Below are 22621 nucleotides of genomic sequence, written 5' to 3' on the forward strand. Positions count from 1 at the left end.
AAAAAAAAGTTTTATTGATAAAAAAAACTAATGGCACACATTATCCGCTCGCTATCTTAGAAATGATAAATACTGTGTGTCAGTGAAATCTCTATCTCTCCCTGATGGTAATGGCATAAGATATAGCTTAATTAGTTCTTAAAGGTTTGGAATGTGAGCAGCAGGAGAGCTTTAATGCTGCCAATCTCTTATAACGACAGTGCTCAGATATAATGCTGCTGCTAATCATCCCGTTTATCACGGTTGAAAAGATGCATTAACCCGACCAGACTTCATGTTTTCATTTATATCTCTTGTTATATTTTTCGACACAGTCTCACCAAGATCTGTTTTTCTCCCTTGTGGTATGGCATAAGATATGGCTTAGTTCTTAGATGTTTGTAATATTGTGAGCAGCTCAGATATAATGCTGCAGCTAATCGTCCGTTTATCACGGTTGAATGGATGCATTAAACCGACCGATGGGTAGTTATTGGAGATATGCATATATTTGCATATATTTTATGGATTGATGAGCATAACAGAATAACACGATTGTTAAGAAAGGGAACTGTTCCAGATAATATTTGCTTTCTGTAGTATTGATTGGAGAGTAAAAATCATATCTTGCTTCCCTGCAAGATTGCGTACAAAACTTGGCATTCTTTGTTGCCAAAAAAGAAGTTGGCATGGTTTTTGCAGAATCTCTTGACAAGTTGGCTAATTGTTGGTAACATATCTAAGGGTCTTTCCTCCACAAAGGACTTCTTAAGAGAACTTTGATTTCAAGAATGATCAAGATCTAAGTTTTGCATCCAAGTCTTTTGTGCTTTCATGGGCAGCAGAGGCTGGCCTGAGCCTACTTTTAAACTTCACAAGTTCTTTGTTCGATTGGGAATCTCTTTAAGCGAATCTTGTAATTCCCTTGGCTTGTAGTTTCTTGTAGTCCCAGTAGAACTTGCATATTCATCTTCTAATATATTCTATTCTTATAAAATAATAATAATAATAATTAGCACCAAGCCTTCAAATTCAATAGACAAACTTCACAAAGTCTTTTTATGGCAAGATTTCAAATTCAATAGACAAACTTCACAAGAATATCGGTTGAAACTTTACAAATATATATAAGATTTGAAATTTATTATAAATATCCGCTTGATGTGGAATTCCTCACCATAAATTTTTCCTTAATCAAACCAATGCTGAAAACACATAAAAGCGAAGAAGGTAGTCCTGCTTTAGAATCATTTTATTAGTTTTCTCCAACATTTCATTATTAACTATGTGTGTGTATTAATTTTAGTTTAGCATACTTCCGATTCATTTTTTTCAGTTTCCTTTTTGTCTTTAATCCTTCGATTATCACTTACATAGCAGTAAATCTCAAAAAATAAAAATTGTAAACACAATAACTAAATGAAAATAATTAATATTAGTGTGATTGGACACACAAAATGAACACAAATTAGTTAACGGGAAACAATATGGTTTTGATGTGAGTTTATCTTCTTATTAGGTGAGCACGTACTGTTTTGATATGAGTTTATCTTTCCAAGAATTTCCTTTTTTTTTTTAGTACTAGCAGTGCTTTAGCACCTTCCAAAATATTAATATTATGACATGCTATTCAAAGTAATAATAAGTAAATACTATGAAAATACAAGGCAAACCAGATTTCTTGCTGGGCATGAAGGGAACCTCAATTTGTGCTGGCTGTTGTTGGTTGTTGAGTGATACACACATCACACTTACCGGCGTTAACACTAGCTAGCTAGGATCTCAACCAAAGATTGCTGGCTTCAAAATGTCCTAGCGCTTCCTCATTCAAGGATACAGGGAGAATGCTTCTCAAAGGAAAAAATAATAATAATTAACATACGATCCATAATCCCAGTATACATAATTAAAGAGTCTGCTTTTGGTTTTCTGATTTATTTCGAATACAGAATGTACTGAAATTATGTTGTCAAGAGAGGCTCAAAATGATGAAGAATAATAGAGCAGACGGAGCGCCGGGAATAATGGTGGGAGAGTGAGCATCAAGTATTAGACATGGTATGGTTGGTGGTTATTTTATGAATTTTGTTATTTTATGAATTTTCCATTGATCATTGCACTGGAAAATGTAGAAAATAAATAAAAATATATAAGAGACGATGTATTTTTGTATTGGAGAATTATATTTATTTTACTATTGAAAGAGAGGAATCGGGCTCAGAGTAGGAAAATTTCAAAAACAAAAGTAATTAACAGCTCAGTCAAGAACTTTGTGAAAAATTGGTATGGATGTCCAGCTGCTTTTGCTCATGAGAGAACTAAAGATTTAGCTTCTAAACTAAAATCCCTACCAAAACATAATTCTCTTGAAAAATACAATAGTTCGGCTCCTTCTACAAAACACAAGTTACTGCAACTGGAATAGTGGCCAAATTTTCCTTCCAGAAAGCGATAAACCCCTTGCATTCCAGTAATATACGAGATCCTTTCGGAACGAACTCACAATCTCATAATCAAGGTATTGAAAGCGCGAAGTGAAGCGTGAAGCGTCGCTTCATGGTTGATGTTTGAAGCGGATGTTTTCTTATAAATAAATTAGTCGTAACTAGTAATTATAAACTTATTAGGAAAAATTGTTGGATATATTTAATGTTTGTCGCTACGCAGAGTTATACGGTGATCGACCTGACGTGGGGGTCTGTGAATGAAGTTTGATCGCCCATAGCAGAAACTCAACCTATGTTTTCGAAAGGATAAACAAGGTTCAATGTGGTACCAACAAGTTATGGAGGTGATTATGGAGCACTAATACAAAACTTCCCATTTCTAATTAGTGTTGGTTTACTGCAAGAAAACAGGATGGATGAAAATCCTTAATAAGTCTAACTTTTATCACAAGGTGTCTCGCAAAAATACCTTCGAGACTTACCTATATGAGTATGGAAATCAGGTCGTTTCTTAAGAGAAGAAGACCGTTCTCTAAAGAAGACTCATGAATCCAAGATTTAAGCACCTGGCCATTAATGTGCGAGCTACAGAACACACTATTCTCAGAAATCAATATGTGTTGAAATTCCGGTTTTACCACTAGGGGTACTTGGTTCAAGACTAGTTTCACCATTGAACCTCGATAAGGCTTTGAATTTCTTACCCTAAGTGAAGGTTCAAATCCAAAAGATACCTATCATTTATGTATTGGTTTCAACGATGATTCTTATTTCCCAAACTAAGCGTGAACTACGTTGGCTTGATCCCACTCGGGTACGTAGGAAGCCACTTTAGTGATGCAGCCACTCTGATTTAATTTTTTTTTTTACTTTGTGTTTTTGTGTTTTTCTCATTTTTGAAAATAGGGGGAGAATGTTGGATGTTTTCAATGTTGGATTTTTTGACCGGTCAGGTCGTGGGGGTCTGTGAATGAAGTTTGATCGCCCATAGCAGAAACCCAACCTATGTTTTCGAAAGGATAAACAAGGTTCAATGTGATACCAACAAGTTATGGAGGTGATTATGGAGCACTAATACAAAACTTCTCATTTCTAATTAGTGTTGGTTTTCTGCAAGAAAACAGGATGGATGAAAATCTTTAATAAGTCTAACTTTTATCACAAGGTGTCTCGCAGAAATACCTTCGAGACTTACCTATATGAGTATGGAAATCAGGACGTTTCCTAAGAGAAGAAGACCGTTCTCTAAAGAAGACTCATGAATACAGGATTTAAGCACATGGCCATTAATGTGTGAGCTACAGAACACACTATTCTCATAAATCAATGTGTTGAAATTCCGGTTTTATCATTGGGGGTACTTGGTTCAAGACTAGTTTCACCACTGAACCTCGATAAGGCTTTGAATTTCTTACACTAAGTGAAGGTTCAAATCCAAAAGATACCTATCATTTATGTATTGGTTTCAACGATGCTTATTTCCCAAACTAGGCGTGAACTACGTTGGCTTGATCCCACTCGGGTACTTTGGTGATGCAGCCACTCTGATTTAATTTTTTTTTTTTTCTTTTACTTTGTGTTTTTCTCATTTTTTGAAAATAGGGGGAGAATGTTGGATATTTTCAAGGTGTGCCGCTACGCAGTTATACGGTGATCGACCTGACCGGTCAGGTCGTGGGGCTCTGTGAATGAAGCTTGATCGCCCATAGCAGAAACCCAACTAGAGCTGGAAAACAAGCCGAAACCCGCGGGTTAACCCGTGCCCGGTCCGTGAAAACCCGAACCCGGACTGGCTGGTTTCTACACAAGCCGGGTTCGGGTTGGAGAAATGGTGACCCGTCAAGAAACGGGTTAACCCGGCCCGTCCCGTAAAATCGCGGGTTAACCCGTTAACCCGTACTTCCATTTATGCCGTGTGTCTCCTCTCCTGGCCTGGGTATAAAAACATAAAAAACCCTAGCTTCTTATCTTCTCTGCTTTCGTCTTCTCTGTCCGTGTCTTCTCTGCTAAAAAAAACCCATCTTTATTAGGCTGTGACTTGTGTGAGTAAAAGCTAGGTCTTTATCTCACTCAGGGTTTGTTATCTCCTTCATTCTCCGTTCTTTCTCATATCAATTATTATCCTTTTTATTTCCTTATACTACAGGGTTGCAAATTTGATATTGTTGATGTTTATTTTTTATTTTTGCAGTGCAAGTGAGAGATTAGCAGCTGCTGCGGCTGTCAAGTTTGAATCAAGAGAAATCAGAGATTTCGATTTGTAAAAGCGTGATCTGAGATCTGATGATGAATTCATGATGGGTTATGTCGAATTTGTTTCTACAACAACAATTGGAGATGTTCACGGGAAGTGGTTTTGATGGTTGATATTTCTGATTTGGATTCAACAGAAAAAAACATCCTGGAACATTTTCCTGCTAAAACCATACTGATTAAGGTAACCTTATTTAAATGAGTTTTGAGTTTTGAAATTTGGGTGTTCTTTTCTGTTTGCCATAGATTTCATTGTATCTCTTTTACTATTATATCGATTTGTGTTGAAAATGATAAATAACTAAGATTGGGTTTCTTACACATTTCACCGAAGGTGCTTAGGCACAGAGGTATGGATTTTAATAAATTTTCTGATTCTATTTTGTTGTTTTTTCACAGTTCTTTTATTTTGTGTTTTTGTGGTGTAATTCAATACTACCTCTGTCTTTTTATTTTGCAGAGAGGAATCAGTTAGTATGGAGATGGTTGCTGGAGTGCACCGAGGAACCTATGTCAGTTTGAAGGTAAACAAGTTTATGAGAGCATAGTTCATGTTCTGGATGGCAACAAATTAACTATGAGAATACTGATGAGTTACAAATTGATGACTCTTCATGTAGTATTTTGATTCTATTTTTTGCTTTTTTCTTTTTTTGACTTAGTGAAACAGCAAGGCAGCATTTTTCAAGCTTAAAACAATTTTCTTAGAAAGGTGTGTAGGATTGATTATGCAGACTCAGTTTTGTCTATAGCTCCCTTCACGCTGACTTAAGCTTAACCAATTAGTTTAAAGATTAGCAAAAGAGGACTAAACTCAAATCATAGCTCACCCACTTAAATTGCCAAAGTAAGGTGTTGTCGGGTAATCAGGTAAATTCTGCTTCATTCGGTCATGTTTATTAGCCTACAGTTAACTAAATTATGCAGTCTATTCAAAAATGACAAGATAATTAATTAGTTGTTTTTTTCCAGTTATTAGTTGCCAAATCCTTATCACATCACTAGCTGAGTATTTTATTTGATAAAACTGAATGCATAGACTAATCCAGTCATGGATTGGATTAAAAATGGCGAAGTTCACTTCTGCTTGAGCTTGCAAGCTGAAGTCTACGCATCTGGAAATGTACACCTTAGAGTGAAAGCACTTTCGTTTTAAATTTAAAAGTCCTATAATGTGTCTGTGTTTTTCATTTAATAACCACGAGATGTGTTTGATGAATCTTGCCCAGGTTATTCACTCTATGTGGAATAATTTTGTAAGGCAGAACTTCCTCCGCGGAAGGACATGATAACTACTATCCTTTATGAATCAACATGAAATCATTGCCATGCATTTATCACTACAATATCTCATGTAAAATGTAGCTTAGGTTTCTTTTGATGGTGCGAAAGTTTAATGATGCGAGAAACAAAAGCTGAGAACAACTGGCATAATAATTTGTTATATGAATATGGACATCAGATGTACAAAACATTTCCCATGGTATAATTCTGATCTTTATTACACTTTTTTTTTTCGCAGGTCATGGTTTGAGAGGATAACAGAAGCCTGTGCATGAGCTTTCATTTAGATGAAAATTTTAGGGGTTCTTCTTCGAGAGCAGAAGATTTTATAATTTAAATGATACAAAGTTTTTGTGATTGCCATTATTTGTTTGTTCTTCGTTCTATCGGCATTGGATTGTAAATTTTGGCGTGTGACAGGCTGAAACTGTCACTGTGAGTATGTGAATGTTGAATCTGTTGATTGGATTGATTCATAAATCAGAGGAAACTCTGTCAAATCGGTTTCTGGCGAGTTGACTCACCATAAACGGGTTAACCCGTGAACCCGCAGGTTTAACCCGTTACGGGTGCGGGTTAAAGAAATGACCACCCGTGAAGAATATCAACCCGCGGGTTTTGACCCGTGTTAACCCGAACCCGTGTAACCCGTAACAAGCCAGCCCCGCCCGGCCTGTTTTCCAGCTCTAAACCCAACCTATGTTTTGGAAAGGATAAACAAGGTTCAATGTGGTACCAACAAGTTATGGAGGTGATTATGGAGCACTAATACAAAACTTCCCATTTCTAATTAGTGCTGGTTTTCTGCAAGAAAACAGGATGGATGAAAATCCTTAATAAGTCTAACTTTTATCACAAGGTGTCTCGCAGAAATACCTTCGAGACATACCTATATGAGTATGGAAATCAGGTCGTTTCCTAAGAGAAGAAGACCGTTCTCTAAAGAAGACTCATGAATCCAGGATTTAAGCACATGGTCATTAATGTGCGAGCTACAGAACACACTATTCTCATAAATCAATATGTGTTGAAATTCCGGTTTTATCATTAGGGGTACTTGGTTCAAGACTAGTTTCACCACTGAACCTCGATAAGGCTTTGAATTTCTTACACTAAGTGAAGGTTCAAATCCAAAAGATACCTATCATTTATGTATTGGTTTCAACGATGATGCTTATTTCCCAAACTAAGCGTGAACTACGTTGGCTTGATCCCACTCGGGTACTTTGGTGATGCAGCCACTCTGATTTAATTATTTTTTTTTTCTTTTACTTTGTGTTTTTCTCATTTTTTGAAAATAGGGGGAGAATGTTGGATATTTTCAAGGTTTGCCGCTACGCAGAGTTATACGGTGATCGACCTGACCGGTCAGGTCGTGGGGGTCTGTGGATGAAGTTTGATCGCCCATAGCAGAAATCCAACCTATGTTTTGGAAAGGATAAACAAGGTTTAATGTGGTACCAACAAGCCACCATTAATGGTTTTTGGAAGCGTCTATTGGTGATGAAACGACACTACCAACAGGCATGAATATCACTATAAGTAGCGAAGATGTTCTCCAATTCCAATACATCAAAAACAATCTGTTTTCTTCTTCTCTAAGAAGCATCATCAGAACCTTATACAGTGTGATTCTTGGTCGGGTCAAGGAAGTACAATCCTTGAATTCGATTACGGTGTTAGGGCTTCATTGAATCCTGAAGGCATAATTCGAGAGACCGTTTGTACTCGCCAAATTTATTGGGAAAGGTCTAATTATTGTCTAAAAGAATCGAAAGAGCCTTGAAGTCAGGGGTACACCATTTTCTGTTTTCATCCTCTTGTTTAACCCAAAATTTCCAACAAAAATAATATATATATAAAGTTTGTATAAGTCTGATTGTTATCAAAAACAAAGCGTGTGTACACCAGTTCAACCTTCTCCAGGCGAGTGGGAGGTGGGGTGTTTGATTCCCCCTTAAAACATTCATATTTTTCTTTTAAAAGCTTTAAAAATTTGGCAAAAATGAGTTGACTAAGTCAAAAAAGTGCACTTCACATAACCGCTTCGGAGAGAAATGCTGAAATTTGAAGTGAAGCGTACGCTCCGAAACGTGAAGCATACGCTTCATGAAAGATGCGTTTCACATGACCACTTCAGAACGAAATGTTGAATTTAGAAGTGAAACGTACGCTCCGAAGCGTGAAGCATACGCTTTTAAAAACCATTAGTCATAACTGTGGATTCAATGATTTTTTAGTGCGCGTCTTAATCTGCAAATTGGATTACCTATCCAGCGTCAACATCCACGATCATTCACGACGTTAACGTATCAACTTTTTCAATGTGCAATGCTTAAAAAGTTTGGTCTCTCTTGTTCGCCCAAAATTAGCCTTTTGGGTGGCCCTTATAATTTATTACTGTGATTGCCGACAAGTAGTCATTTTCTAAGAGAATAATATCACCTCCAAGAAGAGCATAGACATCAGTTTTTCACCGCAAAAAAGATTAATATGTGGCGAATATACCCTAATATACCCTTTCATTTTCTAAGAGAATAACCAAACTGATTCCTATTCCTACATTGAGTCAAGTTTTAGCCTAATATACCCTTTAACCTAACCACACTTATTAACCTAAAGCATCAAATTAAGTTAGCCCCGGGTATTATTACTGAAACGGTTATTATCACCAATAACCAAAAACACAGTTAAACCCTAAATCCAAAGTCATGACTTCTACCACTGATTTGGTAGAAAACCCCGAATCAATTGACACAAACGGTTTTTTTTTTTTTTTCTGTTTTTTGTTGTACGGTGGGACAGGGCAGTACCTTAACAGTCAACTCAAAGTCCAAAACATTTTCACCTCACCAGGCTCACCTTCTTCTTTTGATTTTTATTACCAACTTTTGGAATCATTTTTAGCTAGAAAGAACCATATGGTCGGCTAACCGTGGACCTGAACCATCACCACCACCCACCTGGTCCCATTCATTTCTTATTACACGTGCCAGTACCCGCTCCAGTGGGACCCAGACTTTAAGAATCCCCCACGGACCAACCAACACAGGAGCGCACCGCATGCAACGGTCGAATATAAGACCGTTGGGAAATTCAAAATAATAATAATATTCTCTCCCATTATCCAAAGTTAATGTCCTCCTCCACCCCCCACCATTACTGACTCCTCTCTGTATCCTGCAGTTGGAACTACCTCTTATCAATCAAACAACCATTTTATTATGTAGCTGTTTAGATTCCTAGACTGATTAGCATTTCTCTATAAAAAAAGAACCATTTCCTCCGTTTCATCTTCTTTCTCTTTCTCTCCACATCCCTCTCACTCTCTCACAGACTCTCTGTATGTAATTATCTCGGTGTTAGAAAGCAGCAGCAGCAGCAGAAGAAGAAAAAAAAATGGCAGTTATGAGGAAGAATAGTTCAAGCAACTGGGCATTTTCTCTAAAGGTATTACTTATATCTACTGGAGTTTTATCCATGGCGATCATTTTGAAGCTTTCTATACCAGTAGTATTGGAGATCATTATATCTGAAGCTCCTGTGTTGTGGAGTTCTATTCTATGTTGGTTAACTCCTCCGTATCTTTATGTGATTATTAATGGGATTATCATTACAATCGCTGCTTCTTCAAGATTTCATCAGAATAAGAATGATGGCAATACTCAAGAGTTCAAACCATTATTAGTACCTGTTAATAATACCATTATTAGTGCTCCGGCAGCTAATAATTTCGTTGGGTATGATGATACAATGATGATGATGATGAATATGAAGAATTCAATGGAAATTAGAACAGAATTCGAGGGTATGATTGGTTATGATCGGAATCATCAAGTCGTTGGGTTTCATGAGCAGCAGCACCATGGAGTTGCAGAAAAGAATCAAATTAGCAATGGTATGTTTGGGTTTGGGTATGATCATCATCATCACCATGAAGTTGCAGTGAAGAATACAAATCTAGTGGAGTTTGAAGATTCGAAACCAAAAGTGTATCATGTCTATGAGCAGAAACAGGAAGAACAAAAATTAACAATTCCAGAAAGAAAGATGAAGAACAGAGTGGTACTAAATGATGATTTTAGTCACGACGAGAAGGAAAATAGTTTCATGATTTCAAGATCTTCTTGGACACCACCAATCATTCGAACAGATTCAATGGAGAATATTCAAATTGACAACGAAAAGCCACCAGCTTCTTCAAGATTCAATCACAAGAAATCTGTCAAAGCAAGTCCCGAAGGTAAGCCATAAACTAATTCATTTCCTGTTTAATTATTTCTATAAATGAAATTATTGTGGTTCTAAATTGAATTATTGGTTTAATTTTCAGGTGGAAAGACATTAGGAGTGACGAAACCAAAGAGACATGAAACACTGGAGACGACATGGAAGACGATTACAGATGGACGATCAATGCCATTAACGCGACACTTGAAGAAATCGGACACCTGGGAAGCTCGTCACCATCAACAAGATCAATTAACACCAAAGTTGATGAAGAAATCGGAGACATTTACTGAAAGACACCATAATAATAATGAATCGTCCGATTCATCTTCAGGTAAGCTTCGCAAGAATACTCATAAGAAAGAACCATCATTGAGTCAAGATGATTTGAATCGGAGAGTTGAAGCTTTTATCAACAAGTTCAATGAAGAGATGAGATTACAGAGACAAGAGTCATTGAATCAGTACAATGAAATGGTGAGACAACGATGAATGATTTTCAGAAATTTTTACTCATTTTTTTGTGGAATATAAAGGAAATATGAAGAGAGAAGCAAGAGAATTTTAGTTTGTGCTTGCGGGTCTTAATTTGTTTTAATTCTTATTTCATTGTATTTTGTTTAATTTCAAGTTAATTTGTTGGATTAAATATTTAAACAATAGATATATAAAAACATAAATATATGATTAAAGATCTTACTTTTCCTCTTCTCCGCGGTCACCGGAGTTTAGTAGCGGACATCGGCGATCTTGTTTTTCACAGCATTACCATGAACTTCTGAAATCTCCAGGTCCTGTAACCAAAATACCGCTGCCGGATACCGGAAAACTATATGAATTCAGATAAATTATTTACAATCAAGAAATTGAAGGACACGACTGGTCATACTACAATATATCTCCAGATAGACTAAGACTACATCAAAATTTGGAGATACATTTTTTTTGTTATTGTAGTTCGGAACCAAAAAAAGATTGTACCCAACATTTCAAGTATCTGTAACCATCACCATGGACATTCACAACAGCATCTACTTCAACAATTATTCACAAGCAGCTTTTGTCAACCGATGAGCTCGGATGCTTTATAACCGACCTCCTTGAGTGCTTCATTCACAGAGATACGACCAACATCCTTCAAACCAGCAAGTGCTTTAATAAGACCATCTGCAAGACCCGACTTCTTTTCCAACAAGTTCCTTTGCTTCTCCAAGTCCATTTGCAGCTTCATCAAAGAAACTTGTTGCTTCTCCAAAGCAATTTCGCGCCTTTTCAAGGTATCTTCTTTCCCTTCAAGATGTTTACCGATTATTTCAATAAGGTAATCAAGTTTTCCAGCGGCTGAAGTATTACTTGCCTCATCAATCCTCTTTCGTTTCTTCTGCTCCTTCACCAGTTCTTCTTGTGAGGTGGTCAATGTGTCCTCTTCTTCAGATAGAGTTCGACCTGTATATGGAAGTGTTGCTTGTTCTGATTCTTCTGAAGTAGGAATGTGTACAGGAGCAACATCTGCCATTACAGAGGCGATTGCTCTCTCAAGACTAACAAAAGTCGACAGTTCGTTGCTGATTTTAGAAGGTTCAGCTGGGATCTTGGAAGCACGGAAACTCTTACATCTTTGCAGGGGAGAATCAAAACCAGCATCATGCAAATTGAAGTTCAAACTGTTGATATTGCTCTCCAACTCAGAAGTTACTGCGATCTGTCTTGCTCCTTCCAGCTCATCTGACATTAACCTGGAGTCCGAAGGAGCTAAAATAAGTCTTCTTCTGGCAAGGCTCATACCATTTCCATCCTTTGCTTCACTCTTACAGGAGATACTACCAGGTTCCCCATTTCCCGGAGTATCATGCATATTGAAATCAAAGATACTAATGTCTCTAATTGGACTCCCAGTAGTTCTTCTCTTAGCCAACTCACAAGTACCCTTTAACCTTGACGCAGAAAAATTAATCTCTTTGATAGTCTTCTCCGGAACCACTTCTCGAGACAGGTTAGAGTCATTGAGTGACAGAAACTTATCCACCATATCATTGCTTTCAGACCATTTTCCAGAGTCATCATGTGAATCAGCAGAATAGCTTAACCCGGCAGGTTCATGTATGGAAGCACGCGGCAAAGAATCTTTCACTCCATCGACAATGTCATTATTGTTGAAGCACACTAAATCGTTCGAAATTGAAGTATCCCCATAAGAAAGCATCTTGACTACTGAAAGAGCTCTGGCATATCTACCTTCTTTCATATTCTGTTTTTCATCGCAGGCACTAATGACTGAAATTGGTTCTCTAAAGGTATCAGTCATCTCATTATCGTCGTCATAGAAGATGTTCTCTGCCTCAATGCAAGTAGCAGCCTCAGAAGACCCTAGTAATGCTACAGCTTCAGACATACAGCTCTTCAATAAAGATCCTGAATAACCGAGAAGAAAGTCAAAATTAATTTTACCAGAAACCTCCTTGTTTGAAAGGAAAAAAGATGCGAAAATTAAAGTACATTTGGTGTAATACCATCCCTACAAAGGAACTCTGCCAGGAGTTAAGCATGCTCTTTAATTTGGGGCATAAAAGTTATGTGAAATAAATAACACAAACTAGCTAATGAAAAATGATCCATTCCAGCACTACCTAATAGCAAGTAACAAAAAGATTTTACGTTTCTGATTCTGAATTACCAAGAAAACTCCAAAAGATGCATATATGGTTTCATGCTTGTAGTGACCACCAACACTAATGGAATATAAGAAACCAATACGAACAATTTGCAAGTGCAAAACTAGCCCAGAGCCTAAATATAGAAGCTTAAAATACATCTATAAAATTGTCTGCACAAACCTGAAGTGAAATTCTCAGCTGGTGTATCGGTATCCAAAACAACATCGTCCATCATACTTGGTTCACAGGGTGAATAGAGTCGCCTCTTTTTAAAGCAGCTCGTTGGAGTATCATCCTTCAGTACCAGCGTCATACCCTTTATCTCTCCATCACTCTCATCAAAACCTTGTCTCTTCAAATCATCCACTAACTGTGTAAAACTCTCACCACTATCTGACTTCTCTAATTCCTCAGTTCCACAATCAAGATTCACTACTTCTGATTCAACTGCATCATCTTCAGAATCATCTTCCAGTACCACCGTCGTACCAGTTCCCTCTCCATCACTATCTATCATGAAATCATCTGCAAGGAGGGAAAACCCCAAACCTGTACCTTTCTCAGACGCAGCTTGACATCCAATAAAGGATGTTGGTTTTTCTAGTTGTTCTGAAGAAGGAGATGCGGATGTACCTTCCTTGGAGACATCTTGACAACAAGGGTCATGACTGACGTATGGTGTTCGTTTTTCTGATTCTTCTGAAGCACGAGTAGCTGCATGTACAGCACATGTGCCAACATCTTCATTTGATGCCCTTAAGAATTTGTTAACTGTACCACTTGAGGAAGCCTCGAGCCTCTTTCGTTTCTTTTTCAATCCTAATTCTTGTGAATTAGAGGTATCTGTTCTATCTTCCTCGACCACATCTTCACAAGAATGGGATCCACCAATATGCAGTATAGTTAATTGGTCTGACGTCTCTGCAGCAGAAGCGGTATTTACATGAGCACCTAACATCTTCCTTCGTGTGTAGAACTCGTGTGGCTTATCATCCAACAAGAAACTCTCAGCAATGCATGGCTCACAGTTTTTCCAATTTCGGTCAGACTCATCTTGTAGTGTCCTCGTCTGTGAACATACACATGGTAAACAGTAAACACTAATAACCCGTGACAACATAATGCGATATGGATAAAGAAAGTAATGAGTTTTTTCTTTCAGTGAGGGAAACTATACCACATCGAGAGGACGAGCAGCCACTAATAAACCAGGAACACTTTTTGCGCCAACTCTGACAAGACAAACTTTCGTAAGGTGTACTTCGCACTATATTTAACCAAAGAAAAAAGAGCGTATAATGACCAGTTATGGGCCAGCATCATAATGTCAGAACACAGTTCCTGATAGATTCTACGTCATCAGATCTTACAAAAATCGAAATGCACATTACATTGACCACATCAGGTTACAAATTAACCTAAACTGAAACACGAGTTCATGTTCTACATTTCCTCAGATCTTAATTTCTATTTTCCAATTTTCTCTACGAAATTCTTGGGAGAACTTTAAATCAAAAGTAAAATTAGAATCCTCACATCCATCAGTCCATCTATGTTTGTTTTTTGTGGGGTTCTGTGATATGATGAAGTACTTTAGTACAATCATTTCTACTGAAAAGACCCATATTTTCCCAAGTTCAGCAATTACAGAGCGATTGTCAAAAATGCAAAAGAAAGGGGATGAGAATGAGAAGCATACTCTACTACTAGCTCTTGCTCTGCAACTTGACTCCATTCAAGTCGTTCTGCTTGAATTACTGTAGCAGCAAGAGTATCTACATGAGTACATGTACCGGCCGACTGTTGCCCATCTGCATTTGATTCTCTCAGTAATTCTGTTAAAATTAGTTGTTTCTACATCATTTCCATGTCTAAGAGCAAGGATAGAGGTGTATAAATCTGAGTTAGATGAGATTTATTATATTTGTCGAAAGAAGGGAAAATTACGCACCATTTGATACTTCTGCTGTTGGGTTCATAGATACAGATGACGTCCTTAAGAATTTCTGGCACAATCTGGTGTCCTGAAAATCTAGGAAAGTGTACGGTAGAAACTCTAATCTCTCAGAATTTGTCATCCTAGAGAAACCAAAGGAAGTAGTCCATGTCTGTAGCACTTGAGGTATAGCAGGTAAAATCACTCTCTCCACTTCTAATTGTCCGAGCTTCTGTAAAAACAAATGTGAACGACTAAGTGAGTCGTCCTTTTATGGATCTCAAACAAAAAGAATTCCAGGACCAGAATATGCAGCAGAGAGATAGAATATAGAGTAATAGATGATGGTGACACAGTAAATAAAAACCACAGTTCAAACGACATGAACTGGACATTCCAACAGTAATTACTACCCCTATGGTCAATAAGGGCCCCTGAATCAAGTGAAGCTACAGTGAACATTGTTTTTGCGTACGCTTTTGACTTAATCTGGTAATACATGTGTCTCACATAAATATGTAAGAGGGGTTCGAGTGAAAGCCTTTCTATCAAGGTAACAAAAAAAGAAGAAGAGAGCTAATAAATTACCTCTTCAAGAATATTAAATAGAGTTCGGCACATCCCTTGCATACGATGTTGGACACGCGTACAAACAAGCGGTACTTCTGCAAACTTTTCATCATGTATCCTGGAATATTTGTGAACTTAACAAATTAGATGGTGGATGATTATACCAGTTAATTCACTAGTTAATACGGTATAGAATAGCGAACCTGACAGCTGCAACAGAGATGAGCTCATCTTCTCGCTCCAAAATTACGGTGTAAAATCCCCAAAAGTTCAATCGGTTCAGGTCTGACCTGGATATTGTCATGTACCAGAGCAAACGATGTAATTACAACATAAAATTTTTAGCATGAAAATAGCTAATCATTAATGGAGAAAAACAAGGATGCAATCCATCCTCCAAAGTAGCCTCCAGGCCTTAACTCCCTCTGACTACAGAAGAACTTTCATAAGGTTTGTATATGTGGGGTCATGTGGGCTCATGTCAACCTTCTACCCACTTCCTGAATCTGCTCTTTCTATCAATCTACTAATTACGAGTCTGAATACTAAACAATGAGGATGCCTTACGTTTTGTTGAAAATAACATCTTCAATAAGATCTCTCCTCGTATCTTTAATGGGCTCAAAACACTCATGCATTATCGCGAGTGCTACATTAAGCTTGCTCTGACACTCCATCGCAAGCTTAATTTCAGATGGAACAAAAGGTTGACGAGCATCATTTTTGGATTTTAATATAGTCCATGACAAATTATCCTTGCCAACTGGAACGGATTCTCCCAAAAGTTTGTGGAGACCTGCATAAATCTGTGTAACAAAAATTTAAAAAGAGCAAGTGAAATACTATTGTAAAAATTGTTTAAATCATACTATCGAAACTAAAGTCTCAATAATACAGAGCATTATGAATATAATTTGTGGCAAGGCCAAATGAATATCTTGTGGAATGTGGACCCTTGTCATAAAAAATGTTGACCCAAGTGTTCAGAGGCAATCACTTCCAGAAACAAACTAATAATTCGACTTCGACAAAAAGGTGCTTTATCTAATTCAAGCCCTATAAACAAACATCTTTTTTCTGTTTAATATAACTTCAGGACATTGATTAAAGTGACAATGTTGGCCAGCCTGAAACAAAACAAACAGTGAACATGACTTTCACGAGAAATGCAGGGGAGTGTATACCTTTTCACATCTTATACTGCAAAACCAATTACTGTTCTGGTTGTTACGGTCCTGCATACTCAATCCTCTTTCTCCAACGCACTCCACGTGATCTACATAAGATGTGAAGGTAGGTAGGTGCAATACTAAACACTTCAATAGGCAAAATAATACGCATGCTTTTGGCTAATAAAAGTATGTAACCTACATTCATGATTGCACTGATCACAGCGCATAACTTTCTTTTCAGTGGGATGTTCTTCAGAATCACAGTCAAGCTTGCTCTGCTGGCCGCATATTCTACATCGACAAAATGGGCAGAACCAATTTCCAACCGGCACATCCTAAACAGCATAAACAGTTGTTGTTAAACTGAATCTAAGAATTTGAGATACTAGTAATAACTAAAATTACACTGAACGTAATTTGAAGTAAATATTCAAATGATAAAACGTACCTCTAAACCAAGGCAATTCAAGTGAAATGAGGATGGGCATTGATCGCACAACAACAATGTACCGCCATGGTGACAAATTGAGCATATTTCATCGTTCCCTTTGTGCACCAGATCCTTTTTTTGAGCATAGATATTTGAGCACTTCTCCTGGAGCTGCTTCTGGCAGTCTAACAACGATCTTCCATCTTCCAAGTAAATCCTGGCTGATGGAGGGGTGTAACTGCTACCAACATGAAGTCCAAACTTATACAGACCAAAAACATTCTGGCAGCAACTGCACTTAATTCCATTGGGGTTTATCTTTCCTTGTCCAATTGCAGAGTCATCTCTTACACTCAGGTAACATACTTTTTCCCTTGGCAAAACCACATCATTCTCAATCAACCAATTGACAATAGTTCGAGGGCTGCAATGTCCGGACCTCGGTGCCACAACCTGTCGTGCCCTTTTGCTTGAACGTGGAAGGTGGTTTGAATTGCACTCATTGCCAAATTGAGTTCTAGACACCTTTGTTCTCATCGAATTTTCTTCACTAAGAGGGGAATAACCGTTTGTTGTTTTCTTCAGTTGCTCATCCCTGGATATCTTTTCCAGTATAATGCCAACTTCTGGATTCACTTTTGGCTGTTGTAACGAGCCAGATGGCTTGGTATAACATATCCTCAAAACCTCAGGGTGCATAATAGTAGTAAGGAACTTATCATGACTGAATGGACTCATAAACTCAGCTACCTCTTTAACATATCCTTCGCAAGCAGCCACAAGAGATTTATATGACACAGAACTACTTGGACTAGTATAACGAAAATCTCTCCGGTTATCCTTCAGAAAACGCAGAGAGAAAGTCCAACCTTCAGCTGAGAGGTGCTTCTTTACTTTTTCACGCAAGTGATTTACATTTTTACCATTTCTCAAGCGCCTTTCATTACACTGATATCCATTCATATAATCTCTCACAGCTTGAGGGCAATATTCAGGTTCAACATGTACATTCAACTTGCGACGAGTATGAGGTGTTTTATCACTTCCAAAATTGTCTGAATAAAGTGGCTCTGGTTCCAGACAAAGAACAGGAGTAGAAGCACCGACTTTATCCTCTCGGCAGATCATGGACAAAGGAACCTGCCGACGACTGGGGAATTCTATAGCCTGCAGGCATGCGCAACGAAGCGAATACAAGGGTGTCCCCCCCTTTGGTGATATATAACGTAAATCAGCCCTTTTACCATTTGGTCTCATTCTATACTCGATAGTCCAACCCATATAAGAAAGATGCATCCTAGCCTTTAATCGTAAATCACAAGCACGAGAATCATTGTTTTTTACTTTCACTAAATCTCGATTTAAATACTCTTCTAATGCTTCAGGGAAGTATTTAGCTTCAGGAAGTACATCTGTGCCAACAGGTAACCACATCAGTTTTTCTGTTGATCCCGAATCTGCAGGTGTCAGTATTTTTTTCTGACTTGACCCGATACTTGTAAGACGTTTAAGCCTAGGCTCACCATAAATTTGGTCATCATCATCAACACTCAAGGAACCATTTACAGTACATTCAACAACAGTTCCAACACCTTGCGCCTCATCTTCTTCATTTGCCGTATGACAAGTGGGAAGACAACCTTCATCCGAATATACAACAACTTCCATTCCTTCCTGAGCACCATCATCTATTTCACGAACCAAACTAGAACTAGTAACATCTTTTGTTAATAGCTTCAAGTCGTCAGAACGGGAAACCGACAAATCCTGAATCTGCATGGTAACAGCTTCTTCATTATCACAAGAACACCAACGGTTTTTCCCGCATTCCTCGTCGTCATTAACTGAATAATTACCAGTTTTCTCTGATATAAGTTTATAAATAAGCTCAGAAGATATATCCAAATTCTGAGAAACAGTCTCAACAACCAAATCAACCCACACTGACGTTACATTACAAGTCCACTCTTTGATATTATTCTTGAAGCCTTCCTTCTGCTTTAGGTCATGCCAGATTTGTGCAGCTTTAACCACAGCAATTGGATAATCCTCAATCAATTCAAGGAACTTCCATTTCCCTCTTACTATCCAGCATTCCTCGGCTTCATCCCAATCCTGAGTTACTCTTAAGTCGTCAGTTTTTATCATCTTTTGATCTGGAAAATCAGGAAAGAATACTAATCTTTCTGATAATTCATCTTCGAAACTGAAAATTACACCTTCCCACCATGCATTATCAATGAATGCATCAACACAGAGTCCAAAATTTAGACCGCCGCCGTTCACATTTTCACAAGGAGGAGGAATTGGCCTAATTATACCACGATAATTAAAATCTTTTGGTAGCAAGACTCCTTCAAGTAACGGAGAAACATGAACCATTTCTTTGAGATTTTCTGAACCCTCGTCATCCAAGTAAAGATGATCATACTGGACAACACGGCAGAAATACCTACATGCAACGACTGTACCACAATGCCACGAACCAGCCAACCCTTGTTCAAGACTTCTAACCTGCAAAAAAGCAAAACCTCCAGTTCATCAATTTGATGTAACTTAATTACCAGAAAGTGGGTTCGAAGGCACAAGATGTTCGAGCCGCAAAATTGATGAAAATCTCCAGTTCATCTATTTAGCGGCTCGAACATCTTATGCCCTCCAACTTACTTTCAAGTAAGCTACATCAATAACTAAGAATAAGCATACCGACATAACTAAAGATCAAGCATGCTTCAAATCTGTGCAATACAGTAATAGTTTCCTTAAGTGAATGACAACCATACAGAGTATACCAACAAGCACAAACTCAAAGGTCCATAAGCAAAATAAGCCGTGAACTAACATCATAATGCAGTAGCATAAAAGACAAAACTATATTATAACTCCAGCTAGAATCTATTTCACACCACATGCTAAACATTAAAATTGGACTGTTCTCTCATATAAAATCTCAAAATCTCATAACGTGCCGGAGAACTGGAATTAACTTGCAAACTCTCACACCCTCAGACGCAATCATACCACTGGACTAAATGACAAATTCTCATATCATGCATGTCTGAAGTATTGCGAGAATCGAACTCGTAATCTCTCATACGGAATTTCGAGAATCGAACCGAAACTAACCGTATACTATCGAACCCTGAGACACAATCATACCACAAGACTAAATGATAAAATCTAATATCATGCATGCCTGAAGAATTGCCAGAATCGAACTCGTAATCTCTCTCAGACACTATCACACCACCGGACCAAATCGAATTTACCCACACACTAGTGAAGAAATCCATCAATTTAGTGGTTAATAGAGTAATTAATCAATCAAAATTGGAATCAACAATTTTGTACTAAGTACAGTACCAGTAAATTGCATCATCAAAAACATAATTACCACAATTTCAGTGGTGGTGGTGGTGGTGGTGGTGTACATTACTACCAACACCTTCCTTACAACCACCATCACCACCACCCCCAACAACAACAACAGAAACAAATTTGAATAATCAGTACCAAACCCATGCACTAGATGGTAATGGCGGTGGTGTTTCTGCAAATTCCGATGGTATTGGTAATGCTGAAAATCAACCCCACCACCAGCATTATCCTCACCACCACCACCACCACCGCAAACATAGTGATCAAACATCAAACAAAATTGAAATTAATCAAAAAATTTAAGTAAGAAATCGATCACCTCAACTCTAGATCCGATTAAAAGCTTTCTTCTAGCTTTTTCCGTTTGATTTTCTTCTTCTACTAGTCTCTTACGTTTCTTCTTTGTTATCGCCATTAAAAATTGAGGGTGCACAGGATAAGCAGAGAGTGTGTGTAGGTTAAGCAGTAGCGGAAGAAAAATGCGCAAATTAGAGAAAGAAGATGCAGAGAAATGGGAATTGTGTGTGACTCTTCTAGATAAAAACTCTTCTTCTCCAAGTAAGATGGGGGCATTTGCCCCAGACTGAACACGTGTTATAGAGTGTGATGGCACTTGGAAGCACACTTGTGCATTTAGTGGGTAAATGCAAATATCCATTCAATTTGTTGAGGAGCCTAATGGAGATCTAGTGAGACGTGGACAGTCCATCATCTATGGATTCCCTATCCGCTTCGGTTCCCTTGGATGGTTCTTCAGAGACTCGCTGGTAGGCTAACACAACAACTTATTCTATTAGAGTCTAGTTTATTGTTAAGCTTCCAACTAATTTCTAATAAAAAAATAATCGAAGAATCAAGAAACTAGAAGAAAAACATAAAAAAAAGTCTGTACAATAAGAAGGAATCTGGCAAGAGAAACAAAAAAAAAAAGTGAAAAGATCAGATATAAATACGAATGAGCCGATTAAATCAGAGAACTGACGGTTTTCTCGGAATATAATCCACTTATCTGGTTGTAGATATTTACTTATAGTTGTCATAAATGACAATGTTGTTTTATTATTGCCTGCATTTTAATTACAGAGTTTACATTAGAATCCGCATACGTTTAGTCCCGGCCTTTGTAACTTTGTTGCTCAATACATCCATGCATGTAGCATTTCAGCTCTTCCGTGTATCCATAAAACAAGGAAATACGTATCTTAGACCGACTTTGGTCTTTATCTCAGGGATACTGGTTTCACTAGTCTTGCTAAACAAATAAAGGAGAATAATTCAGTTCCCCGTGTCTGCTTTATCGCACTGTTTCAAAGAAAACATGGAATACAGCTCTCACTTTGGATGGTGGTATCATGCACGATCATAGGATCACATTATAAGCTAACGTGTTTTCACCCGTTATAACGGGTGTAACTTCAAATTCTAATTAGAATTTGAAGTTACACAATTTTTCTCATACGGAAAACACTGTAAAATTTTTAGCAGTTGCAAAAGAAACTCCTTATCAACCACATTTGTATTTTTTTTTCTTCCTTTTTGCCTACTCTATATCCTTATTTTCTATCAAATAAAGAAATGCGTATCTTAGAGACTGATTTTGGTACTTATCTCAGGCCTGCTGGTTTCACCTTCTGGCTCCACTAGTCTTGCTAAACAAATAAAGAGAATAACTCGGTTCCCCGGGTTTGCTTTACTGCACGTGTTTCAAAGACAATCTAGAATACATTTATGACTTTAGCTGGTGGTATCCCGCCGGCATCTTAGGATCACATTATCAGATAGGATATTTTCACCCGTTCGATTTGAAGTTACAAATTTTTTTCATACGGAAACAACTGTAAACAACTCTTTAAATCTTTGTAAAAGAAACTATTTATATGGAAAGAACTGTAAAAGAAACTCTTTATATATTTGTATATATATTTTTTCTTTTTTCTTGGCCTACTCTTTATCCTTATTTTCTATCAAATAAAAAGGTAAAGTAAATCATTTCATTTTGTCTCTACAACAACTTGATCGAAACCAAGCAAAAAAAAAAAAAAAAAGAACATTCCAAAATGGAGTTTGGGTTTTTTTCTTTTAGATTTTTCTGGTTTTTCATTTGAAGGGGTTACAGAACAAAACAATCGAGAGACAAAATGGAATTACAAGATTCAAAAACAGAAAAGAGAAATGTGTAAGAAGATGAGTAACATAACAAAACAAATTCATCCAAAAATGAGTTCTCGTTACAAACCAAACTCATCCAAAAACGAAAAAACGAATAATCAAATCTCTAATCAAAGTTT

General features: G+C 37.5%; 2 protein-coding genes across 2 annotated transcripts; one reads left to right on the forward strand and one right to left on the reverse strand.

Annotated features, from left to right (window-relative positions):
• Window positions 1–1774: 1774 nt before the first annotated feature.
• LOC113318575 lies at window positions 1775–20887 on the reverse strand. Its single transcript, XM_026566755.1, has 13 exons — window positions 20653–20887; window positions 16974–19469; window positions 16725–16860; window positions 16538–16629; window positions 15921–16159; window positions 15557–15643; window positions 15372–15471; window positions 14799–15015; window positions 14547–14682; window positions 14025–14079; window positions 13028–13916; window positions 10894–12605; window positions 1775–1826 (listed from the first exon to the last, which is right to left on the reverse strand). Exons 1-12 carry the CDS (start codon window positions 20746–20748, stop codon window positions 11257–11259), a joined length of 5892 nt encoding a protein of 1963 aa, XP_026422540.1. The 5' UTR covers window positions 20749–20887; the 3' UTR covers window positions 1775–1826; window positions 10894–11256.
• On the forward strand, window positions 9099–10880 carry LOC113318576. The gene is made up of 2 exons (XM_026566756.1): window positions 9099–10206; window positions 10297–10880. Exons 1-2 carry the CDS (start codon window positions 9363–9365, stop codon window positions 10683–10685), a joined length of 1233 nt encoding a protein of 410 aa, XP_026422541.1. The 5' UTR covers window positions 9099–9362; the 3' UTR covers window positions 10686–10880.
• Window positions 20888–22621: the final 1734 nt, after the last annotated feature.

This window comes from Papaver somniferum, chromosome 10, assembly GCF_003573695.1.
Source record: "Papaver somniferum cultivar HN1 chromosome 10, ASM357369v1, whole genome shotgun sequence".
Classification (NCBI taxonomy): domain Eukaryota; kingdom Viridiplantae; phylum Streptophyta; class Magnoliopsida; order Ranunculales; family Papaveraceae; genus Papaver; species Papaver somniferum.

What these genes read in the sequence shown, in the direction of transcription:
- LOC113318575 (XM_026566755.1), bottom strand. Translation starts at nt 20,748, where the DNA reads ATGGCGATAACAAAGAAGAAACGTAAGAGACTAGTAGAAGAAGAAAAT. An exon ending in ATCTCTGTTGCAGCTGTCAG is followed by an intron (nt 15,472 to 15,556) that starts GTTCGCTATTCT and finishes CAAATATTCCAG; the next exon opens with GATACATGATGAAAAGTTTG. An exon ending in CTGCTCGTCCTCTCGATGTG is followed by an intron (nt 13,917 to 14,024) that starts GTATAGTTTCCC and finishes GTATGTTCACAG; the next exon opens with ACGAGGACACTACAAGATGA.
- LOC113318576 (XM_026566756.1), top strand. Translation starts at nt 9,363, where the DNA reads ATGGCAGTTATGAGGAAGAATAGTTCAAGCAACTGGGCATTTTCTCTA. An exon ending in TGTCAAAGCAAGTCCCGAAG is followed by an intron (nt 10,207 to 10,296) that starts GTAAGCCATAAA and finishes TTTAATTTTCAG; the next exon opens with GTGGAAAGACATTAGGAGTG.